Raw genomic sequence first — 25,835 nt, forward strand, 5'->3', positions numbered from 1 at the left:
AAGCACCGATAAAAATGCCAAGTGCGTCGTTCACATCGTCGCGCAATTACGTGCGAAGATCCCGAAGAAAAGGTGCAAACAGGATTCCGCTGCCTTCGAGAACCACCTCGGGTAAGAGCCCTGCATCCGGAGCTCGGTTCATTGCTCACCTGTCTCGACTCTCTTCTTTGCCTTCACCTACTTCGATATCCCCAGGTTAATCGTTAGAGCGATTCCGCATGGTACCGACTAACCGACATTCCTCGCCTTATTCCTATTTATATTTTATCGTTGAAACTCCCAGTACAATTCCGTCAAACCTACTGCCCACGTCTTCATATACACAATTTTCCCACACTCGGGATGGCCGAAAAATACGGATCTGATGCATCAATGACGTTTCCCGAAAATCAACATACGCTTACTACTTATGCCCCAGCCCTTTTTTTTTTTCAGAGACATTGATCACGATAAGTAACTTTCGTACTTCGCGATCGTCAAATTTTACTGTGAAATGTCGGCTCAAAGTCTACTCTTCACCCCACCCCCTTTTTTTTGTAATTCCGATTTATTAAATATCCAGCTGTACGAAACTTACTGCCGATGCTCGTGTGATTTCGAAAAGTAATCTCTTGGTAATTTCAAGGCAAAAGGTCAGGCCTCTTTTCCTCTAGTATTGCACCAGCCACAGATTTTGTATTACATTTGTATAATGTTCTACTTTTTTTTTTTTTCTTCAAATCGCTTTGTATCTCCTTAAAATATAAATGAAAGTGTTCTTATTATTTTAAATATTCAATTATGATACTTTTGCCCTAAAATATGGTTATGTAGCTAATTGCAGATATATGCCAAATACAAAGAATATAGTATGGCCTAATTTCTACATCAGCATTTTTCTTAAAGTACATATTTTGTTTTGCCTGTATTAACTCGATAAACATTGATTTTTACACTGTATGTTCACGATTTACTTTGACTTTTAAATGATGATTCATATATATGCATTATTTTCTAATTGCAGTGACCAACAGTAACTTCAATGTAACATTACAGGTTTTGAAATATGTATTTATGATTAGTAATTGAAAGTTTTTAGTTCCATCAAAATAATACTTCGCGTGTATCAATTTTTATACTACTAGTTGTTTTTGTATTTTTTTAGCCGAGCCATGCGATTTGCCATGTTCAGCATCAAATCAGATACCACCTGGTGGTGGAGTTGGCGGAGGAGGAGGAGGAGGAGGTGGAGGTGGGGGTGGAAGCGGTGGAAGAGGATCCTCACCTAGTGTTTCTGGTGTTGCAGCACCGTCACCTTCCCCGTCGCATTCACATTCATCTCCATACGATTTAAGACGTAAAAGTCCACCTCATCCAGATCCTGCGCCTGGTACCAGTTCTGCTCTACCTCCTTCGGGGGGTAGTAGTATAGGAGCCACTCTTGGTTCTTCCTCTTTACCAGCAAGAAAACGGCCCAGACGGACGTGTTCATTATCCACAGATGGTACAATTTATTAACAATTAAATTTTCCTACAAATATCTTAATTAAAGAATTTTATAAATTTTCTTGTATTATTTTTCAGGTACAAATACAAATACTGCAGCACATTACCTTCAGTATGAGTTACCAGACGAAGTGCTGCTTACTATATTTAATTATCTAATGGAACAGGATCTTTGTAGAGTTTCACAGGTTTGCAAACGTTTTCAAACAATTGCAAACGACACTGAACTGTGGAAGTCTTTGTATCAGCAAGTTTACGAATACGACTTACCACTATTCAATCCTGCACCTTGTAAATTTGAATTCGTATCCCCGGATGAATCAGACTATCCAAATCCATGGAAAGAAAGCTTTAGACAATTATATAGGGGCGTACACGTTAGGCCAGGATTTCAGGATTTGAAGTTCAAAGGTCGTAATTTGCCATACTTTAATACAGTTCAGGGAGCACTAGATTACGTAGATGAATATAGAAGCAATAGCGGTTCCTCGTCAAATAATAGCACAACTACAAGCGGTCAAGGAAATTGTTGTGGAAACAATTCTCATACAGCTGAAGAAGCACCTCAACATTTAGTTTTCTTACACGCTGGAATTTATAGAGGCGAATTTCTCGTAATTGATAGCGACGTTGCATTAATCGGAGCAGCACCCGGAAACGTGGCAGAATCTGTTATATTGGAACGAGAAAGCGAATCTACAGTTATGTTTGTAGAAGGAGCGAAACGAGCTTATGCCGGCCATCTTACATTAAAATTTACCCCAGACGTTACCAGTACAGTACCGCATCATAAACATTATTGTTTAGAAGTTGGCGAAAACTGTAGTCCCACTGTCGATCATTGTATTATTAGGAGTTCAAGTGTCGGTAAGTAACTTTATCGTATTGTATAATAATTCACTTTAGAATTTTTATATCTCAGTTAACTAAAAATTGACTTTTCTATGTTATAGTTGGAGCAGCTGTTTGCGTGTCGGGCGTTGGAGCGAATCCTGTGGTAAAGAACTGTGACATATCGGATTGCGAAAACGTTGGCCTTTATGTCACCGATTATGCACAAGGAACCTACGAGGATAATGAAATCTCTAGAAACGCGTTAGCTGGGATTTGGGTAAAAAATTATGCAAATCCGATAATGCGAAGGAATCATATTCATCACGGAAGAGATGTTGGAATCTTCACGTTTGACAATGGTCTTGGCTACTTTGAGGCTAATGATATTCATAATAATCGAATAGCAGGTTTCGAAGTAAAAGCTGGTGCTAATCCAACGGTTGTACATTGTGAAATACACCACGGTCAGACCGGTGGTATTTATGTACATGAAAACGGTTTAGGGCAATTTATCGACAACAAAATTCATTCGAATAATTTTGCTGGCGTTTGGATTACTTCGAATTCAAATCCAACTATTCGTAGAAACGAAATTTACAATGGTCATCAAGGCGGAGTATATATATTCGGAGAAGGAAGAGGCTTAATCGAACATAATAACATTTATGGTAATGCCTTGGCCGGCATACAAATAAGAACAAATTCAGACCCTATTGTTAGACACAATAAAATACATCATGGTCAACATGGTGGTATTTACGTACACGAGAAGGGGCAAGGATTAATTGAAGAGAACGAAGTATATGCCAATACGTTAGCAGGTGTTTGGATAACAACCGGATCGACGCCGGTACTAAGAAGAAATCGTATTCATAGTGGAAAACAAGTCGGAGTTTATTTTTATGATAATGGACATGGAAAACTAGAAGACAATGATATTTTCAATCATTTGTATTCAGGAGTACAAATAAGGTAATATATTCTTTAATGAAAGGAAATATCTTGTTTGTGTTTCGTAGTAATATATATATTCTTTAATGTTAGAACTGGAAGCAATCCGGTAATACGTGGGAATAAAATCTGGGGTGGACAAAATGGTGGTGTACTTGTGTATAATAGTGGACTAGGTTTACTTGAACAAAATGAAATTTTTGATAATGCAATGGCAGGAGTTTGGATTAAAACGGATAGTAATCCAACGTTAAAAAGAAACAAGATATTCGATGGGCGGGACGGTGGGATTTGTATATTTAATGGTGGCAAAGGTACGTTTCTAATTTTGGCCGATCGTTTTAACTTAAACTTTAGTCGTCTACATAATTTCTTTCTTTTTATGATTCAGGTGTTCTCGAAGAAAACGATATATTTCGTAACGCGCAAGCAGGCGTGCTTATATCCACACAGTCTCATCCTGTATTAAGGAGGAATCGAATTTTCGATGGATTAGCAGCTGGTGTTGAAATAACAAACAATGCAACGGCTACGTTGGAATTTAATCAAATTTTCAATAATAGATTCGGTGGATTGTGTTTAGCGAGCGGAGTTCAACCAACAACTAGAGGTCAACCTGTTTTTTTTTCTTTAATTTTAAAATAACATCTTATTCGTAAGAAGAAGTAATAACCGTTGATTTCATTTTTACAGGCAATAAAATATTTAATAATCAAGATGCAGTTGAAAAAGCTGTTGGAAATGGCCAATGTTTGTACAAAATATCGTCGTACACCTCTTTCCCTATGCACGATTTCTATCGTTGTCAAACATGTAATACGACAGATCGCAATGCAATTTGTGTTAATTGCATAAAAACCTGTCATGCTGGACACGATGTAGAATTCATTAGACACGATCGGTAAGTACTGTTAATAGTTTCATCAGTAAATAAAAGGAATGTGTAGCAGGGGATTAGAAAAAAATGTGTATGATTATGTAATATATTAGCAACTAATTCATTTGTTCAGATTCTTCTGTGACTGTGGTGCTGGAACATTAAGTAATCAGTGTCAACTTCAAGGTGAACCTACACAAGATACAGACACATTGTATGATAGTGCAGCACCAATGGAGTCACATACACTTATGGTCAACTAGGAACTAACCTAAACTAAATAAAACAATCAAATGACATTGAATCTGTAAGTCCAACATATTGCAAACAAAAAATAACTTGTTGCTGAGTTCTTTATTATGATATTTGTTCCTTCGTGTTCCCCATTGTATTTGTTAATTTGTAAAGATATCGTTATTGTTAACGTGTTCCAATTTACGATAATTTCATTATTATTATTATTATTATTATTATTATTATTATTATTACCATTATCATTATCGTTACTGTCATTCGAATCATCGAATTATATTGTCATCATTATCATCATCATTGTCATTCTCATAGAGATAGTATATTTTTTATTAGTAAATTAGTACACTATATTAATGTACATCTTGATACAAATGATACATTATTAGATGTTTTTTTCCTTTCCTTTTTGTTCTTTGTTGAAAGTGATTTCACAAGATCAACCTTCTATTTCCCTTAGATTATGTAATAAAGAACTCCGCAACAAAAAGTAAACAATTGATAAAAGCAAAAGAGCAAGTGACAATGGATTTCTTACATGAACAAATCTTATTAGGTAACACCAAATTTATTTAAACATGTAATAAAAGAAAACACGCGGTTAATCGTTAATCGACTGGAAACACGTAACAGACTTCCCATGTGACTTTTCATTAAGTTTCTTTAAATGTTAACTTCGTATATAAAAAAGGAAGTGCAGTGAATATGTGTAAAGAAATGGAAGTAAAGATGTGTATACGTCGGTATTAAAAACAAGTCCGTGATCTTACGACAAGTTAAAAGAAAGGACTCATTAAACAATGAAAACAATTTATGCAATGCAGGAGCATTAATTAAAAAATAACTCTCACTAAGCTCACGATAAAAAAAAACATAGTGTCGCTAATGTAAATTGTGTATAATTCGTATCGTTAATAAACGCGAACGAACTGCAACACTAAATGAATGGGGCTGTTTGCTACTCAGACAGAAGTACGTCGACATCATGTAAAATGTGAGATATATTACAGAAATTTTACAATCACAATTAAATGAAACTTCATATACCAGTGAGTTAAAACATAAAAGTATGAAGTGAATATTTGTGTATTCTCATACTGATGGAATTGTAGGTAACCAAAACAGCTAGCTTCCAGGCAAGTGCGACTTTATAATATCTGTGGTACAAATTTGAAAGGATGGAAGACAAGCCTGTGAAACCGAAGATCCCTAAATAACAGACTGAAACGGATGTCTAAAACATGTGATATGTAAAATTCACAACTCGAATAATCAAAATGGAACAACCATCTATACAATTCTAAGAAAATTTCTTTTCGATGTAAGTGTACCTCATAAATACACATATTACAATTCTTCGATTCTACTATCTGCATTGTGAATAGTGATGGCCCTAAGTTACCCGATGGGGGAAGTGCATAATAAGACAAAGTAAAAAATATTTAAAATAAATTTAAAAGATAAAGGATTTACATAATTAATGTATGTTGGTGTATACCAGTGAGAAAGAAAAATAAGCCAAGATTTACGAGGAAAACGAAAAAAAAGAAAACTATATACTGTCCAAGGAACAGTGTTAAAAAACAAAAAAAAGTAATCTCGAATTTTTAAAGTAATCCGATTTTTTTAATATTATGTTAGCTGTAAAGTCTAATCGTATTATTATAATTGTATTCCAAGGGCGGACTCTTGTATGAAAAAGAAAAAAAACAGAAAAAGCAAATGAAGAAAAAAAAGCGCCTATTAGCGATAATTTTAGACGCAACCACATCCATTTATGCAAATGATGAATATTAAAATAAGTAGACAAAAATAACGAAATCACATTATGGGTAAAATTTTGTTTGCATACAAAATTTTACGAAGTCTCTCGTAATTCATTATATTGTATGTAGTAATTTTGTATATCATTTGGTAGAATGGGTAATGGTACATGAGAATTGCCTTTGAATTCTTTACTGACCTAAGGTCCGTAGTATTATACACAGCAGTGTCATATTATACATAGTGTAACTATATATAATGTCAAACATATTATGTGCACTGAGGGTAAATGGAAAAAGAAGATAATTGAAATGTATTTCAAAGGCATTTTTCATATGTGCACATTAAAAACGAACAGCTTTTTACGTTCATCGAGTGATACTCTTTATACGCTCTGTTGTTTTGTTTAAATAACATTCGTCCGCGAATAAGTTTTTCTTCCCCTTTTATTAAACTTGAAACTTGGAGTAGAGGAACTACAGAAAAAGGAAAACATAAAACAGTACGATAACACTTGAACATTATCGTACCGAAAAATTTCACGCGCTCTCTAAGTTATAATAAAATTACCAAAATCTATTTTGTCGATTGCTTTTTTTTTTTTTTTTATATAGACTCGAGTATTATTTACAAAATGTTAAATATTTGTTTATATGTTTATCTGTTTTATGTATTTACAACAAAAAGAAGTTGCAGGAAGAAAACTGTGGCAACCATTTTTCTATATTTTCAATGTCGACTCACGATTTACCATAAAAAGCAATTAAGTTGGAATAAACATTTTTTCTGTGATTTCTATCTTCTCACAGTTTCAAAGTATGTTGAATAATTCTTATAACGAACATTGTTTTGCGCAGCAGCCGTGAAAGCAGCGAACATTTTTTACTTTATGGTCTCTTATCATGGAACGATTCTCCAAGTGGCTTCCATTCCATCTTTAAAGAAAAAAAAACAAGCACATTCTGATTAGATGAAGTATTGAAAAGTCAAAGCTTGGCTCGTGTGGATGTAGAAAAAGAAACGAAGCCTTTGCACAAAACTTTTGGAAAAGAAGAAGAAATGAAAAATCAAGAGTCGTTGAACGATTCATGCTCGGCTGCGGCACGATTCTAATGTTTCTGTTTCTCGTTGTTGGATGTATTTAGAATGTAAGATTTGATCAGCAATAGAAATCTGTTGTGTTTGAACTCGTTGTATTCCCGTGTAAAGTCAACCAATTGTTCTCTGGATAAAAAGTGAACGGAATTTCAATTGACGAGATGAAAATGATAGAAAGAATAAGGCACACAAATGTACACGCATAGAACACGTTTAAAGATAAAAAAAAATTGGTACGTAAAACTGTTCTTGTAATCAGATCTGTTCACACACATGGTAAATGTTGAAGTTGTGTCGCATACTGCAGAAAGAATACAATGTTTCCTTCTTGTTTTATTATATATGTCACAGTAAAAAAATGTTAATTCAGTACATGTATATGTCATAGTAAAAGTATTAATTCATTAATTCTATATATTTACTGAACAATATATTCACATCAAGCTCTAATTCAGTATCTGAACTATGTACCAATTTTCAAGTGAATCACTTTAGTTTAATGATTGAGAAACAAAAGTTTTAATTAGGTTTATTTGTAAATACATTTTATTTATCAAATTAATATGTGAATATATTGTTTATAGTAAGTGTGTACGTTTATTGGGTTAATGCATTTACTATAATTCACACATACACACACATACATACGATCTGCATTATACTTTCGTCGTTCCACTTCGTTCGTTCATCATTGTACATTTGTCCAATATTCGAATTATCGTGAGTGTAAAGTGTTCTTTTGTTAAGTGTCATGTTAATTGCATTTTAATTTATCAGATCTTTTCCTATTCTTTTCTTTCTCTTCATTTTATATCACAATACACTTACACACATCTTTCTTTCTCTTCTCATTGTTTCATTCCATTGTGTACTTGTCCACCGAAAAGATAACTTTTACACCGACCTTTCAACAGCAAAATACTTGCCATTAATTACGTTAGTTGCCATAGTTCTCTCGGTTATGTTTTTGCGGTAGAAAAAGTTATTAGTTAGATTAATATTATATGAAATTTTCATGAACAAAATGTGCAAAAGCAAACGAAAGGCGAGGAAGAAGGAACGAGAGAAACAAAAAAAACGAGTCCGCAAAAACTAATACCACAAAACGTATTTTGTAAATATTAATTATATATAATTATATACATAATTATATATAAATATATATATTATACGATTATATAAAAAAAAAATATATTATTACCAATTGTAATTTTTATTTTTTTTGTTCGTATCCTTATTGTCATTGGCGTCGATTTTCATTAATTTCTTTAATTTTTTTCTTTATTTTTTATTCTAGTTCCGTTGCATCGCTGCAGTATCGTGAACATAACTAGAAAATGGAAAAGCGATAGTTACAAATTTATCCATAAAAATTTTCTTCTCTAACAGAAAATGATAATCGTATGTGATTTTTCTCTTCGAATCTCGGCGCATCGGTGAAAAATATGTAGGCAAGGGAATCAAGGTGTATCGTGCCTGCAAAAAGGTATACGACGGATATGCTTGTTCTCGGATGGAAAAAACTTTACGATTAAGACTATTTATTAGAACTGTAAATACCATATAAACAGCCAGAAATGATAGAAAGATTTTTTGAAAATAGTTCCCTCGTTTCGTAACACGAAGACAGGTTTACATACCATGGCCTTAAAAGAAAAAAAATAAACGTACACCTAAATGCTTTTAAGTATAAATACATACATGCGGTATCTAACAGATATGCTGTTACAGTTATATGTGTAATAGATATGGGAATTTTTGATGGAGCTCAAAATAATTGATACATTCGGGAAATTCTGGATTCATTGAAACCGATGGAAGATTAACCCTTTCGCTGTGATGTAAATGAATGATTGAAAAATAAAGATGAAAACAGAAAATAGAAGCATTAGGTTACAAAAATGATCCCGAGTATTCTTAGCAGTCGGTATTGTAGTGCGTCGGACTAATCACGGACTATTTCTACTGTGTCTGACTAATCATAGGTATTACTACTGTGCCAGTCACATGTCGCTCAATAATTATGATTTCTCAATAATAAATTAACTTCTCTGTTCCAACTTTTACAGACTTATAAAGTAGATCCTCCTTTATTATCTGTACTAGAATTATGTTAAAATATGTAATAATTTTTCTTTTATTATTTAAGGAAGTTGAAAGTTCCATAGTAAGTTGTAAGTAAATTTCTTGGCCCATTAATTATAAATTCTAAATATAACTCCACCAAATAAAAATATTTCCTCGATTCTTGATTTTTCATGATATATGTATACATTACACATAGCGAAAGGGTTGAAGTAGTAAAATTAGGAACTGGATTTAGTTACGAATTTCGCGGGTGTGAAAGCACAGCCTTACATTGTATTTTCGTACATTACAAGAAGATACATGGAAATAATTGTCGTTTTTGTATATCAAGGTCTACTTTAACCACTGAACGATCCAAAGCATTTAGTGCTTCCGAACCGATAATGAACTTGTATTCCTTGATTCAAAAGAGATCACGTTCCACTGTGTGTTTACTTATAATAGTGTCTTAAGTATGAGGAATAATTATGCGATCGACTCGTGATTCATAATTAAAGAAAAGAAGTAATGACTCGAAGAAAAATGCTACGGAATGCGAAGGAAGAGAACATCTATTTTTCACGAGACGTCGTGAAAATGTACAATAAGCTTAAAGAAAAAATTGTAAATATATCTCACTTAGATACTGTTTGAGCGTGATTAAACGCGAATAATTCAAGGAACTGTACTCCTTTTTTTCTAAGTAACAACGTTTCAACACAGATTCGTGTGTTTAATTAAACTCGATTTTCAACGCTTTAGATTATAAATATATATATAATATATGTATGTAATAAGGGATATAAAGGAAGCGAGAAACGGTGAAAAAGTAAATTCGAAGGCGACGATTAACGAGAATAAAGACAAGATAAAACAAAAAAAAAAAAGATCTACGAATCACTCGATCGAGAGACTTTTTTCTATGAATAAATCGAACTAATTTTTTTCACATAATTCGCGTTATAAACTAGGTGTAAGATGTCTTTAAGATATAATACGGATATTGAGACACCACACGAAACAGAAGCAATTCAATCTTTCACGATTAATGAGATCAGCTTCTAATAAGGGAAATAAGATGAACTCCGCGTAGTGCCAATGCATTCTGAGCGGAATATATTGTAACACGATTAAGTATTACACGTTCGATTATTCTTTACGTTTTATTTTTACGAAATAGAAAAGATAATTAAAAAAAAAAAAAATTAATACGAGAGAAAGAAAGATCGGTGCTAATACATGTTATATTCATTCATTCGCGGAACACACAGGGATGTTTTAAAAGGGGAACATTGTGTCGAAGTGTTTTTCTGGGATTTTCGTGAAAATTTGAAGGGTTATTGAATATTTAATGTTCTAATTTTCTATTCTAAGCTTCTACTTTAAAATTATAAATATTTTAATTTCCCAATAACCTAAATTTCTAATTTTAAATATTTCACCTTTACAAATATACTCCATAATCTCTGAAATAGAATTTTTCTTGAAATTCAAGAAAAACAATTCGCCTAGTTTCCTTGTAAATTGTAGGAAAACGTCTACACAGGAATTGAAAATGAATCTTATTTCATTTAAGTTTTCCCGGTGCACAAAAGGAGAATGTTATGATTTAACATAAAGAAAAGAATACAAAATAAATCAATGGCCTATAGGTGTATAGGAAGAACTTTTTTTTTATTAGGGCGAAACTGACAGACTGTGTATAGAGTGTAGACGTAAATTTAGTCGAAGAAAAACAAACAGTGCAGTTGTGAATGCAAATGCGACGAGCAAAGATACGAAACGACAAGTGAAGACTATGATACAGCGTTCATTGCACGATCATTTTTTTAAGATATAAACTCGCACCTGCACTCGATTTTCTTCATTCTTTTCTTCTGCGTTTATATGATTAAGGTAACGGGCTCAGTGGTTCGATGATTATGACTGATTGATCAAGAGCGTTTATAATTAAAAGAACTGTTCAAACATGTACATGTTTCACCACTGGACCCGATACCTTTTATTAATGTTCGCGCGTCGACAACTGTATTATTAACATGTATAATAGAACCTTAGTTAGTAAGCCGATATACAGATATTAATTCGTTTTATCCAAGGCGATGCAGCCAAGTTTATTTTTACTAAAACCCTGGGTAATATCAGCGAATAAGATCATCCTCGAATGCAAAGTCTTCAGCAGACTTTTACTGATAATTATTAGATCGTTCCATAAGTTTTTATTTATAATATATTTGGCAAATTTTCAAAACTCATACAACATAGAACGGTCAATTTTCAAATTTATCTAATTAAAAAGAAATATATTTTTACAGTATTTATTTGCAATCTATTATACAGGTTTTATTTTCTTTATTTATAAAATAGAATATGATGAACTTTTGGAACGACCTAATATTTATCTCTGAACTCTTCAACAATTCCTGATACCAATTATCTCTATCTTCTTCTATGTTGCAAAAGTGTTCATAAACAATATTTTTGTTAATTCTACCAAGATCGTAGACGCTGGGAAAAGGGAAATGTAAAATGCTTCCTCGAGGATTTCCATTCAGAAACCGTGTGTCTGATCCAACACTGTATCGTTCTACTGGCTCAACGCGACACCTAATCGCAAAGATAAAAGAAAAGAGAGAAAAAAAAGTAAATTGACTGTATCACCTTGCCCACGCCTGTATTATAATGAAACGCACGAATTACCATGTGTCATATAAATATAAATATATAAGAAATATATAAATATTATATATATATACAAAAATCTATATATATATATATAAATAAATAACAATAATGATAATAATTAAGTACCTTACACAATGTAAGCAGTATCCAAGAAATCCGAACTAGTTGCACCAAGTGCCATAGTCCATAGGTCACAGTACGTTTAAACATAGAAAAGCGGTTGCTAAGGGGATGAAAGGAAATGGAGGAAAAAAAAACATGATGAAAAAAGCAGGTCGAACACTTGGTTGAACCAGTGCTAAATCGTGTTCTCATTGCTTATTGTTAAGGCAAACGAACGCGAATACGAAGTGGCATGCGGTGATCAACTAAAAAAAAAAAAAAAAAAAAAAACAGAAAGAAAATAGAAAACACTTGAGGAAAGTAATGAAAGCAGTTTGTAGTCCGTGTGACCCGAGATTTTCTCCAATGGACCGATCTCGCCCATCTTGGAGAACGCGTAGAACTTAAAACAGACACCAATATGACAATATACTAAGAAAAAAGAAAATTAATTTCCGATCCTATTACTTCGGTTACGAGCCCCCCGTCCTCAACCCTCCGCCGACAAATGAACCTCCACAATTTTTCAACTCATCCAACTTCTCCATGTTTATTTTTCGACACGTTAGTACATGCGATTAGAACGTGGATCCAGGTTTGTGGAAAAAATAAAAGAAAATTCGTGCGTTCCAAAGGCGAGTGAGAGGGAGAGAGAGAAAGTGATGAGCGCGAGAGAGGGAGAGAAAGGGGAGAGAACAACGTTGTAAAACATACATGGCCAGGATGAATCGAGACAGTGCGTGACCTTTGCGAGACATTATCAATTATCTTAAACCGAAGAAAAAGAAAATTACAAAAAAAATAAATAAATAATAATAATACTGTAGTAACGTCGCAATTGTATGTTGTAAACATTACTATTTCAAATATAATGTCATTATTAACAGGAGAGGTTTTCTGACTTCCAACCACACACACGTACAAGTAATTATTTGGGGAAGAAAATTAGGATCTTCGTCATTTTTAAATTTAGGTAAATTTTGAGAATATTATTACTTTATAAATCAATGGATATTTCAGGGTTTTAACCATTTTATTTTTATAGATATTGAATTCTCCAATTTGTAGAAATTGGATTCTTTTTATAAAGAATAGTATTAATTTTATTCCAACATGGTACGATTCTTGTTTTATGTTATTTAAATATTGAACTGTTTTTATACATCAACGTCGATTAGTCTATTTCGAATCTGTTCACCATGAGAAAATAATATTGTGGAATCAAGAAAGACCAGTGTACTATAAATTTATGAAATCAGCTAAAAGAACTCAAGACAAGTTAATAATACATCCTCCGCATAGTCTTAATCTCCATTTCTATTTAGGTTCTCCAAGTATTTTCTGAGGAAACGGAAGTCGTAAACCGAGGACCAAGTTGGGAAGAGGACTGGAAGGGTAAAATTGATATAACGCTAATATTACTCAAAGTTTATCTTTTCCAATTCCCAATAATTTATTTATATTGGTAGTCCTAATTTCATTTCAAAATATCTCAACTTCCGCTTTCGAGTACCTATAATAAAACCATAAATATTTATAATTAATATTATTATCAATATTTTATTTATTTGATTCATCCACGTTCGCATCGGATGCGTGAGGTCGTGAATGTTCGCCAATGTTCGTGCATCGCCGACACGTTTGCCGTTCTACAGGCGATATATCGTGTAGGAATCGAGAGCGTCGGAACACGAAGCGAGATCAGAGACTGACTTTAGGAAAATCGATCGGCGCTCATCGTCGTCGGGTAAACGACGCCTCTGTAAAAGCATCGCGTGTGTCAATTCGCAACGACGCGGTAACGAGAAAGCATCAATTTAGGGGTGCAAGTTCTCCCTAGTCTCTCCCTAGGCTCTCCCTAGGCTGTCCTCCGCCGAGACAGCCCTCCAAATGTTGAGAGCCGCCTGGTGTTACCGAAACGATACGAAACGTTCCTTCTTCCAGTCTCTCCTGGAAAATGTGCGAGTACGGTGCTCGCCAGATACTGGCGCTACAGTGATCCAGTGAAATTTCGCTTGTTCCTCGGTCGTCACACTGTGTGGTGGCCCGTAAAGACGAACGGATGCTGTCGCAGCTTCACAAGTTAACCCGAGAACAGAGAAAGGGAAGAACGCGTCGAAGACTTCCGTCGTGAAACGGGCTAATCCATGAAACTATTTAGAATAGAATTCCGTGGTATCGCAAGCTGCAGAACCTACACGGTATCCTTCCTCTCATACGATTATCGCCATTTGTCGACACACGGATTAATCATACACCGGTGCTTCTCTACACACTAGTGAAAAACGACAATAATTTTCCAACACCTTTCTACGTACATCGATCTAACACAGCCTGGTATACCTAAGGCCAGCATCAAAATATTAGAAAATAGTGATCTGTCCTCGATGCACGTTACAAGCGATAAGTGGTCGGACATTCGGCTGAAAAATTCTCGTGGCAACAGAATTAATCGGTGAACGGTGTCCTGCGCCCTTATTCCCGAGGACGAGAATAGGTGGGAGGAGATCGTCTACCTCTTTATACGTGGAATGATAATAAAGAAGAGCGACGGGATAGGCAGGCACGGGGCGACATTATGCAAAGAGTGGATCTGAATGTACCCAACTCTCCCCTCAGAGTGTTTCCCCTTGGGATGGCGATAGGGGCGCTAGCTGAAATCGCGATCAAGCTCATCATCAGCGGTTACATACTCGCCGTGGTCGTCTATGTGAATGCCACAGGAAACTGGGATAAAGATGATGATTTAGGTACGTTTATCCGTCGCTAACTCCACGGACTGAATATTTAACACTTTCAAATTTACCATGGATCATTAAAAATTCATTGGTATTCAGATGGTTTGTGTACGTCTGGCCAAATATGCAACGTATCTACTTAGATCCCTTTGGAACGCAGATTAGCGGTATTCCAAGCGAATACTCGGCGAGATTGTTGCATCTTAAGTAGTTAGTGTATGCATTGATCAGTCACATGGCTGACCAAGCGTTTAGCATATTCACTGAAGTATGCATTCAGACGTTTATTAGGACATTCCATAAGTTAACTATTCTCCTCTTATTTTCATATGAATAAATTAATCATATTTTAAATATATATGACTTATTTATTATGTTACAGTTGTTTGAACAGTTTAATGGAAGATATTATATATCCTCAACTTTGATGGTTTATTATTTCATAAAACAATGCTATTGTTAATTGCAGTTTGGAAATGAACAATTTCACAACATAAATTAATGAATTAATAATAAATTTTGAAATACTAGAAACGAAATTGGAACACATTGTCGTACATATGTTATTTATTTATCGAAGAAATTAGTTTTAATTATTTCTTCTTCTTTTTTAGTGGCAACTTTTGAAGTCAGTGCCGTTCTTGGACGTAAAGCTAGGTTGCCTTGTGACATTGAACCGTCCACGCGAGAGGATCGCGTATACATGGTGCTCTGGTTTCGCGACGATGCGGTGAAACCAATTTACAGGTTTTAATTTATACCCTGAATAACATTGGAGAACAGTGATGAACTGGAACTTTGTTTGGAGGAGCCAGGTTCCCTACCTTTAAAATAATATTTCTTTTAGTTTCGACGTGCGAGGAAGATCATTCAACAAGGCTCTGAATTGGTCGGACAGCACCGTCGTAGGACCAAGAGCTTCTTTCGTCACCGTAACAAGTCCAGCCGCTCTTTCATTGGAAGCAGTTCAATTGGACGATGAAGGAATCTATCGGTGCAGGGTTGATTTCAAAAATTCGCCCACAAAAAACTTTCAAGTGAACCTCACCGTGATAGGTACAATTCTACTAGATAGGTCAATCTAATTAAAAATAATTCTTTTCTTATATATTAAAATTGAATATTTATTATTATTTTCAGTTCCACCACATCAGCTCTTAATTTATGACAGCTCAGGGGTGGAAGTGGAGAACACAGCAGGACCATTCCAAGTGGGGGTTGAATTTGGTCTGTCTTGTGAAGTAAGGGGAGGTAATTCTTATTTCTATACATTACAAATTGGACATTTAATTATCATATCATAATAAATTGTTTAATTTTACAATTTCAGGCAAACCAACGCCAGTGGTGAGTTGGTTGGTGAACGAAAGAGAGATGGACAGCAGATTGGAAGAAATCGGACGAAATATAGTTGTCAGTAAATTAATGATACCTCAATTGAGAAGGGAACACCGTAACACTACTTATAAGTGTCGAGCCTCGAATACAAACCTTATACCTCCGTTAGAGAAGACTGTTCTCTTAGACGTTTACTGTACGTTTTTCATTTCATCCATTCTAAATAATTTCTTCGTGTATTCGCATCTTCTTCTCGTTCCAGTGAAGCCATTGTCGGTGAAAATTTTATCGAAACCAACGATTCTCGAGACGGAGAAAGACTATTCCATCGTTTGCGAAACGATAGGGTCTCATCCTCGAGCGCGAATCATTTGGTTGAAGAAGAACACCGTCTACCACAACGGCAAAGTAAACGACAATGATTTTATATTATCACAAATCTCTGTAAAGCAACGTTATTCGTTGACAAAAGTTTCCGTGTAACAGATACTCGACAGTGGTAACGCCTCGGTGGTTTTAAGCACGCTGATCTTTTCACCCATCCCGGACGACAATGGAAAGATCCTCAAGTGTCGAGGAGAAAATCCAGCACTGCCAGACGCGTATTTAGAAGACTTCTTTCAATTAAACGTAGTATGTAAGTATCGTGGAATTTTCATCATTTTATCAACTAATTAAACACTTTTGTTTTACAGTTCCACCTAAAGTACAATTACACTTAGGTAGCACTTTAAACGCTGAAAAGATCAAAGAAGGGGACGATGTTTATTTCGAATGCAAAGTCCTTGCTAATCCGGAACACCATAAAATTACTTGGAGGCACAACGTGAGTTGCTTAATCATACCGAGTTCCTATACGACTGTATTACAATTAATACAATATCACCATCTCTTCGTAGGATGCGGTATTGACGCAAAATTATTCAGCTGGAATAATCATGAGTACTCAGAGCCTCGTGCTGCAAAAGATAGGTCGTGACAATGCAGGAAATTACACGTGTCTTGCGAGCAACGACCGTGGTGAGACCACGAGTCCAGTGGTAACATTACGTGTACAGTGTAAGTTGCAAATTTATTATTTTTGTGATAAGTTATCAATAATTCCCATGTTAACAATGAACTTATTATTAGTTGCGCCGGTTTGCAAGGCGAAAGATGTATCAGTAATCGGAGCATCACTGGAGGAATCAGTGAAGGTACGCTGCGAGGTCGACGCTGATCCCAACGAAGTGGAATTCGTCTGGGAATTCAACAACAGCGGGGAGAATTTCGAGGTTGCTCCAGTGAAGTTTGATGGTAACAATGGGACAATGAGCGAGCTCGTTTATACACCAGTGTCTGAAAGAGACTACGGAGCTCTGACGTGTTGGGGTAGGAACATAATAGGGAAACAGGAAACACCCTGCATTTATCAAATCATTCCTGCAGGTAACAGGAACTTTATGACCACGAGTTTAACAATCATAAAAATAGTCTGCTAATATGAATTTTCGTCTCTTCACAGTGAAACCAAATCCTTTGAATAATTGTACGATAAAGGCGTCACTGAATCAAAGTTCCGAGATATTAGAAGTGGAATGCGTGCCAGGATACGATGGTGGATTGAAACAAGAGTTCCGATTAGAGGGCTACGAGGTCCGCACTGGTAATCTAAGGGTAAACGCGTCGAGTGTGTCCGCGGATTTACCCATATTTCGTATAGCAGTGGCGGATCTTCTTCCTGCCACGCATTTTTACTTCGTTACATACGCGGTGAATGCAAAGGGAAAGAGCGAAGTAAGTTTGTTAGAGGACATAATGTTAAGAGACTCCGAGAAGCATACAGGTAACTCTTCAGCATGTTTGATTGAAGTAATTTCGATTTTCATTTATTAAAACAATTGTTGATGTAATGTGTTTAAACATTTTAGACAGCGGAGTAAGCATGGTTCCACTTATTTTACTTCTTATCGGTTGCTTAATGGCATTTGGCGTCACAATACTCTCGGTGATGTTAATGATGTATCGACGTAGAGGCTCGACATCTCCGGTTCATATCGAGCCGTACATGAAGCAACCAATAATTACTCCTCCGGATTCAAGAAACAATTCAATGCTCGACGTTACACACGGAGATCATACTTATTTCGTCGAGTACACGTTGAAACAAGTGACCGATTATGCGCTCAACAATCAACCAGATATCATACAGTCACCACAAGGTGAAGATCATATTCGGGTGAAGCTCGGATTTCTATAGAAATATATCACTAACTTGTCCTCTTTTTGTTTTCAGACCAAGAAAAAATCAAACGGGAACCACAATTATTTTTACCCGTACGACCAGATACACTGTTCGCACCATACGACATTCATAAGCAAGGACTTCAAAGTAATAGATGCAGCGTAAGTTCCTACCCGTAATCTATAAAATTGTATCTATTTCACGAATTTATAATCATTCATAGTTTCTTTATTTTTCTTCTCTTCACAGTTGAATCCATTTTCCACAAAGTCTTGGGAACCTATTAGTTTCAAGGCTGATCGTAATTTAATGAAGGAAATCATCATTGCCAACTCCATACCTGGTCCAGAAAGTTGTGTGTAAAGAAACCAAAATAATTTGAACGAATGGAACGAGTAAACATATCAAGAAGAGCGATCTCAAAGCCTAAATAATCGTATGATTAATTGTAATTGGCATCGAGATTGAAACATCAAACTGCAACTGGTCTCTTCAACGAGTTGGTGTATATTGCACAAAAAAAAAAAATTAACAAACTGGCATAGTGCGAGCATTGCGACGTATTATGCACCGCTTAAAGGTCAAATGTCTCATTGAAAACCTATGGAAGTCTAAAAAAAAGAATCTAGGAATCGTCAAGACTAGTTGCATACTAACTAAACGCTACACATGGTGTATTATTCAAGTTTAATATATTTTGTGTCAAGTCTTAGAAGGTTTTTCCTTATTAAGCCATCAATTTAACCCAGACAAATACCACATTTATTTTTATTTGAAGAATCATCGTTATATCTATTGATCTTTGTAAATATTAAGAAGAGCTCAATTTAAAATAATTTATGTTTGGCATGAGTGTACCGAAGAGAGGTAATGCAAGATTTTCCATTATTGCAAAGATATCCCCGGAAATAAATACTGCATATCAACCATATCAATAAGATCAATCCAGCAATCAATACTATCATGCAAATTCTTTGACGAATCTTTTTTAACCTGCCTACAAGCCATGCTTGACAAATTGACTCTGAATTCCTATTAAAAGCAGTTGGTGTAACGTATTCATGGATATTTGTTCCTTCTTTCACATTCATGTCTTCGTTCTTGACGTTGGAAATATTTTGATATTCCAGCTGGAAACTTCTCTGCAATTTGTTCAACAAGTTCATACTTGTTCCCTTTCAATACGTGAACACAAAATTCTGAATTATACAGAAACTTTTAATTAGGATGTTGTTACTTGAGCATTGTGAAAATTATAGATTTGTCGACGAACTAATTGAATTATTTTACACTTCTCGTGTTTCAGATTCTTGATGAATTCATTGTCGTCGGTAACGTAATGACACTGTTCGTAGATTTTCGTATCCGCGTACGATTTCGGACACGTATTTCCATCACATATCATTTTTCTTCTTATACACTATAACCATAACAAGAAGTATATTTGTTATTGCATCATTTACAAATGAAACTCTGAAAAAAAAAGTTGAAATGTTGATGGATTTTGACATTTAAAAAGTTCTTTTCTTATGATGAAAATTTAAGGTGTAACAAGTACATTTTTATTAAATTTATAAAAGTAAAAGAATATGATACGTCTCGTTCAACCTGTTGCACGAATTAATAAGAAAGTTTGTAACAAAATATATTTGAATTTTATTCAATAATTGTAAAAGTATGGTATGACTTCATAGATTGTATTCAACGCTATTTCAACATGTTCTCGTTTAACTCGAGTACAAAACCATCAAGATCCTCCCTGTTCTCCAGCAGTTAAGAAAAAAATAATAAAGTGTCCTGATGATAGTTCTTGTGGTAAAAAAAAAACGTTCAAACATATTGGAAAGAAAAAACTTCCAAAAGTCAAAAGAAATATTCAAGAAGAATTCGATAATCCTGACTGTCCATGGTGCAAGAAATAATGAAACGAAAAATATTTGACCTATTTTTTAATTTTATACCAGTTAAGTATTTTGCCATAACATACTCATTCACATATTATTTCATCACAACTTTTGTATAATAAAATATAAAAATAAAAATAATGAAAATGCTGTGGAAAATTTTAAATATCATAAAAAAATATGTACACTTACAAAATTCATTGCTAGAACGTTATTAATCTTAGTTATCATTAATACATTATTAATTAATTTTTGGCTTCTTTTCTGGTGGTGGTTTCATGTCTTTCTTTTCAGTTTTAATTTCTTGTTTAATTTCCATGGCTAGAAATCAATAAACAATTATTACATTTATGTCCACAATAGGCTTAACAAATTTAATGAATACTTACATGATTCTATAGCTTGATGCACCGGTTTTGGAACAGGTAATGGAAACTTGCGTGTGAGTTCTGCAAGTAACATGTTTACTCTTTGGCGTTGGAATAAAGAACTTGGTTCCTCACGAACAGGTGTTTCTTTCTTTGCTGCCATAGCTTTGCCATTTTTGAAATCCCAATAATAACCCTTACTGGGATGGTATCTTGAACATGAACTAGCTTCTTCAAAAGCAGATTGTAAGTGGTGTACTGTAGATAACTGTAACATGTAATTGCATTGATTAAACACATGTATTTCTCTGTTATTAGATTTTTGTCATAAGCAGTACATACCAATCTAGAGCTGACAACAGATGCCAAGTCAGGAGCTTGATACACAACACCAGCAATAATGTAATAATCTGCAAGTGGTGTTGCTAAAGTAGAAGAATGACGATGTTGCTTTCTAATTACATATAAAATAGGTTCTTGTACATGTAAAAGAATATATTCAAGACCAGTCATATTTCTGAAATGAATCAACTATTCATATTTTTATTCTATAAGGTATTATATCATTTTTATATCACCTATTTGTTCCTTACTGCAATTGATCAGGGCTTAACCGTTGCATTTTAATAATCTCATTATTACAGGTTCTATCATAAAAAGGATTACTCCTTTCCGAAAAATAATCCATTATATTGTTTGGATTTAACACAGGAATCCATGCACTGTCATGCCAGGAAAGTCCCAAAGGATTCTCTGTTAATTGCACCAAAATAAAACAGAGGTTATATAAAATAAAAACGATTATTAGATTAATAATATTTAACGCTTATAATTTCAATGTTTCTTTAATCACCTGTTACGGGAGGTCTTCCTGACAACATCTTTATTCAATTAAATAGGTAACTGGAAATATGAAATATTGCTTATGTTGAAATAAAATAATTAGCGTTTCCTATTAATATAATTTAAAAATATATGTTTCCTGTATAATCTCCATACAAATTGTATTAGCACTATTGTTTAATTTACTTATAAATCACGGGTACGTACAATTAAGAGTACAAGAACAATGCACACAAACCGTACGTTGCATCATCAGCTGTAATGATCAGCGGTTCTCAAATATCCCTAATGCTCAATTTCTAATTTACATTGTAAACATATATATTGATAACAAACTATAAATATTTATTTTATTATTCTTCATAAATTGAAAGTACAAAGGTATTTCCTTAAATTATTTTGATTTACAGCGGACGCAATAATGTGTTAACATGGAGAGGACATTATTTAGAAACATCATTGAACATCACTGTTGAAATAAAGAATGCAGGACATTGTTCACATATAGAACAGAGGCTATTAAGAAAAATGGGTCAAATACAAAAAAAGACGTTCGAGTTCGAAAGAGAATAGGTCACGGCCATGTCACAATAAAACATTTCGTACGTAAAAAGAAATATTTACGTTGAGTTCAAATTTGTATATATAAAACATAATCCAACATGCGTAGAAAAATTAACAAAATCAAATTAACCGTCAAATATTTGACGGTCAAGAGTTTCTCTTTATTTAATAATAAACGTATGTGTGATACGATTATTCTTCTACAGGTGCTGCATAAACTCGGTGTTTGTTGAAATAATATCGCTCAAAATGCTTAGAAGAAAAGAATTCAAGAAGTGTGCCAGAACGAAAGGATATATTTAATATCTCTGGGTGTTGGTGAAAATTTTACATAATAGTGGGGATATGCCCAGGAGAATCATTCTTAGCTCAAGATGATTCTAATCTGAAAGCTATTTCCGCACGACGTGATACATGCAGGTGAAGCACGGTGACCCTTAAACTTGGTGTCAAGTTCCCTTTATTCACCTATAAAAATACGGTAAGGACATCTATTGCAAACTATTTATTACACCCATTGACACATGCTACTTTGTATTTTTTGAAACCTGTCAATCACAGGTTGTTGAGCACATTTCTTCCAAAGCACCCAGCCAGATAATCTTCAAATGTTCACTCATTTCACTTTTCATGAAATATGTAATGTTTAACCTTTCATAATATAATAAATTTCTGTGCAGCATTTTCATATGATTATTTAAATAATAATATCGTAATGTTCCTATTATTATATTTCTGACTTATTGAAAAAGGTATTATCTCCTGCAATACATGTTTACAGTAAAATATAATGACTGCTGTTGATAAAGAGTACAGTATAGTTCCTCTCCACAAACGACCTGATTTGATTCCAGACTGTTGTACATTACTTAATTCAGAATGGCCAAGGAGTGAATCTGCAAGGTATTTTTAATAATTATTTGAAAAAAAATGTCTTTCTAGAAATGCTGAATTGATTCAACTTTTGTATCAAACAGGTTGAAATTTTTAAAGGTATCATGTGATGAATTTCCCACATGTCTTGTACTAATTGATAAAGAAAATAAAGTGCTTGGTCATTGTAAGATATCATTAATACCTAGATTACGTCATAGTTGTTTTATACAATCAGGTAAGTGTGATTTAAAAAGAATATTAATAAATGAAAGATAACTTTGTTCTTCATTTCAGTTGTAATTGATTACCAATGTAGATCTCAGGGACTTGGATCTAAATTACTACGTGGAGCTGAGGAATATGTAGCAAAAAAGGGGATTAAAAATGTGTATTTAAGAACTGAGGGACAAGAAGTTTTTTACCTTAAAAATGGATATAAGACATGTGATCCATTTAAAGCATATGGAATCAATGATGTTGTGTATTCTACTGCAGCATTTACTAAAGCAAAACTTAAAGAAAAAAGTACACAATGTTGTGGTCCACCACCTCCACCAATGCCAAACTTTAAAATGCCAAGGTTCTATGACTTGAGTCTTACAGCTCACAGAACACATATGGTTAAAAAATTATCTTAACAGCAAAATGCAACAAAAACTTCATGTTTCTAGATCAGTTTTTTTTTCATATTCCATGTGTAAATGTTTTACAAAACATATCTTATTTATTTATTTATAAAATTATTTTTTTAATCGTTCATAAATACAAAAATATTATGCATACATCTCATTTTTATGTCATAATACATTATAACCATTCCAACAGATATTTGGAATTGCACATATTTTTTTAATGTTTCAGTATTGATGCAATATATTTTGAGTAAGCAGAAATTTTCTTTCTTATTTTTATATTTAAAATTTATTTTACTAGAAAGAAATAAAAGAACTTATTTATAACTGATCACATTTTATATAATATTATGGAACATTTGCAATACCACAAACTTTTTGATAATACTGTGGTTGTTCAAGGCTTTCAACAAGAAATGCGCCCAAGTCATGCTTAGAAATAGCTCGACCAGGAGATTCGTCAATTTTCACCTCATATTTTGAACTTGGAATTGAGTCTGAAAACAACAAATAAAATATGTATTATTATTTCGTTATATTATTATAAACAAGTGTGTTCATTCTAAAAAAAAAATACCTGAAATATGAGGTGGTAATATTGCAATCCATTTTAATTGACTTGCCTTGAGAACATCAAACATACGTTGATGGTCTTCAGTTACATCTCTAAATAGACTAGGTACTTCTTCAGGTTTATAGAAAAGAAATTCTGTAAATAAATAAAATGTTATTTGAAAGTATACAAAAATTATTGGCATATGGAAAATGAACATACCAGATAAACAGACAGATACTATTTCTACATTATGTTTTTTCATAGCTTTTATAATATTTTTCATGCCCTCTGATAATGTGGTAGTTGGACCTACATAAAAGAAGTGAAATAAAAATTAAAGCCATATTACATTGGAAAATTAATATTGGATATAAAATATAATAATTACTCAAGCTGTACCGTGTGCCAAGAACAACAACTATTGCATCTCTATCAGCTACTGCATTTGAAACTTGTTCTGCATTGGTAACATCTCCAACAACTATATCTACCTTATCTTTTAAATGCTCTGGTACCTTGTTTTCATCTCTTACAAATACTCTTACATTTAGTCCTAAAATTTGTTATATATTACAAAAATGGGAAAGAAAATTGACTTGCACATAACTTGCATTTTCTAATGCTGAGTTATTATCACTTTGCAATTTTATTCTTATAATTTCTTTATATTGTTATATGTTGATAAAAAATACTTTTCATAAATATATTATAATAGAAAATATAATTAATCATACAAATATTAAATCAATTTATTGGAATTCACGGACCCACATTTCACTACCAAGCGAGTGCTTTAATCGTTAAGCCGCTCAGAGTGGCAATTAAGTATATCTATGCTACTATCACGTATTAATTAAAAATTTATGCAATAATAAATTAAAATGATATTTTACCCTTGTTTACAGCAGTATTTAAAGAACATAATCCGGTATTTCCTGTAGCTCCAAATATCACTATTCGATTCATGATAACAGTGTGACTTCTCTTTGGTCTGTAGCCACGAAAAATTAATCAGTTCGAAGCTGAAGTCTCAACAGGAATCTTAGGATTTAATTATCTTATCAATTATCTATTTATTTTTTATTTATACTATCGTGTTGACTTTCAATCGCTATATACAAAATAGAATGAAAACAACTTTCACTCTCTAGCATTAATGATATACAATGATTACAAAAATTTCGATTATAAACCAAATCTAAAGAGTGTATAGATGTGTGATTCTACTTATTATAAGCAAATTACGTACTTATCGACTTAGGAAATATATAACAATATGGGTTGCATATTTTAGCTTCGGGGTCCCTGACACCCCATATGCCATAATGTCGGTATGTAGAGTATCGCCGGTACTTCGGGGTCCCTAACACCCCGGGACGATATTATGTCGGTATGACCCTCTGTGGCTCGGGGGGATTAGAATACGGCCACGGTAATCCCTGCCTGTCGTAAGAGGCGACTAAAAGGGGGATGTAAAGGAGCGAGTAAGGCAGTATGATGTAAAAATAATACAAAAATGTGAGAAAGAATATATTGCGAGAAAAGGAATAATATAATGTGAAAAAGGCGCGTGGACGCTAATTTTCGGTGGGCAAAAAGGGGCCATTAGCCCCTAGATTACGCCGCCCTCAAAGGAAGGAAACTTATCATATTATATCATGTCGGTATCCATAGTGA

The 25,835-nt window shown here is 33.8% G+C and overlaps 5 protein-coding genes across 16 annotated transcripts; 3 read left to right on the forward strand and 2 right to left on the reverse strand.

Moving 5' to 3' along the window:
- LOC114877553 (F-box only protein 11) lies at nt 1-13,001 on the forward strand. Of its 9 annotated transcripts, none has more exons than XR_003789596.2 (9): nt 1-111; nt 1,145-1,483; nt 1,564-2,352; nt 2,439-3,291; nt 3,364-3,584; nt 3,662-3,880; nt 3,964-4,171; nt 4,281-5,720; nt 7,021-7,695. XR_003789596.2 is itself a non-coding variant. In XM_029190254.2 (9 exons), exons 1-8 carry the CDS (start codon nt 15-17, stop codon nt 4,408-4,410), a joined length of 2,856 nt encoding a protein of 951 aa, XP_029046087.1. In that variant the 5' UTR covers nt 1-14; the 3' UTR covers nt 4,411-4,454; nt 8,559-13,001. The 9 variants fall into 9 exon arrangements, 5 of the variants coding, with proteins under 5 accessions (XP_029046087.1, XP_029046085.1, XP_029046086.1 ...); XR_006830167.1 differs by having other exon boundaries at nt 7,024-7,695; XR_006830166.1 differs by having other exon boundaries at nt 4,281-5,448; nt 5,512-7,695.
- Nucleotides 13,002-13,816: 815 nt separating this feature from the next.
- On the forward strand, nt 13,817-19,344 carry LOC114877538 (nephrin-like). Its single transcript, XM_029190220.2, has 14 exons — nt 13,817-14,865; nt 15,468-15,600; nt 15,701-15,909; nt 15,994-16,104; nt 16,184-16,387; nt 16,454-16,599; nt 16,678-16,828; nt 16,887-17,017; nt 17,091-17,250; nt 17,323-17,619; nt 17,696-18,016; nt 18,102-18,392; nt 18,467-18,576; nt 18,665-19,344. The coding sequence occupies exons 1-14, from the start codon at nt 14,694-14,696 to the stop codon at nt 18,776-18,778; spliced, it is 2,550 nt and encodes an 849-aa protein (XP_029046053.1). The 5' UTR covers nt 13,817-14,693; the 3' UTR covers nt 18,779-19,344.
- LOC114877539 (mediator of RNA polymerase II transcription subunit 6) lies at nt 19,155-22,284 on the reverse strand. 4 transcript variants are annotated; one of them, XM_046288838.1, is made up of 7 exons: nt 22,155-22,284; nt 21,541-21,590; nt 21,281-21,440; nt 21,030-21,204; nt 20,709-20,955; nt 20,512-20,640; nt 19,155-19,835 (listed from the first exon to the last, which is right to left on the reverse strand). In XM_046288838.1, exons 2-6 carry the CDS (start codon nt 21,566-21,568, stop codon nt 20,561-20,563), a joined length of 690 nt encoding a protein of 229 aa, XP_046144794.1. In that variant the 5' UTR covers nt 21,569-21,590; nt 22,155-22,284; the 3' UTR covers nt 19,155-19,835; nt 20,512-20,560. The 4 variants fall into 4 exon arrangements, with proteins under 4 accessions (XP_046144794.1, XP_029046056.1, XP_029046055.1 ...); XM_029190223.2 differs by lacking the exon at nt 22,155-22,284 and adding an exon at nt 21,774-21,845; XM_029190222.2 differs by lacking the exon at nt 22,155-22,284 and adding an exon at nt 21,738-21,816.
- On the forward strand, nt 21,961-23,752 carry LOC114877541 (N-alpha-acetyltransferase 80). The gene is made up of 5 exons (XM_029190225.2): nt 21,961-22,132; nt 22,301-22,575; nt 22,876-22,997; nt 23,072-23,205; nt 23,265-23,752. Exons 3-5 carry the CDS (start codon nt 22,885-22,887, stop codon nt 23,606-23,608), a joined length of 591 nt encoding a protein of 196 aa, XP_029046058.1. The 5' UTR covers nt 21,961-22,132; nt 22,301-22,575; nt 22,876-22,884; the 3' UTR covers nt 23,609-23,752.
- LOC114877540 (flavin reductase (NADPH)) lies at nt 23,673-25,345 on the reverse strand. The gene is made up of 5 exons (XM_029190224.2): nt 25,052-25,345; nt 24,547-24,711; nt 24,378-24,467; nt 24,180-24,311; nt 23,673-24,099 (listed from the first exon to the last, which is right to left on the reverse strand). Exons 1-5 carry the CDS (start codon nt 25,122-25,124, stop codon nt 23,951-23,953), a joined length of 609 nt encoding a protein of 202 aa, XP_029046057.2. The 5' UTR covers nt 25,125-25,345; the 3' UTR covers nt 23,673-23,950.
- Between the last annotated feature and the right edge of the window lie 490 nt (nt 25,346-25,835).

This window comes from Osmia bicornis, chromosome 15 (assembly GCF_907164935.1).
Source record: "Osmia bicornis bicornis chromosome 15, iOsmBic2.1, whole genome shotgun sequence".
NCBI classification, from domain to species: domain Eukaryota; kingdom Metazoa; phylum Arthropoda; class Insecta; order Hymenoptera; family Megachilidae; genus Osmia; species Osmia bicornis.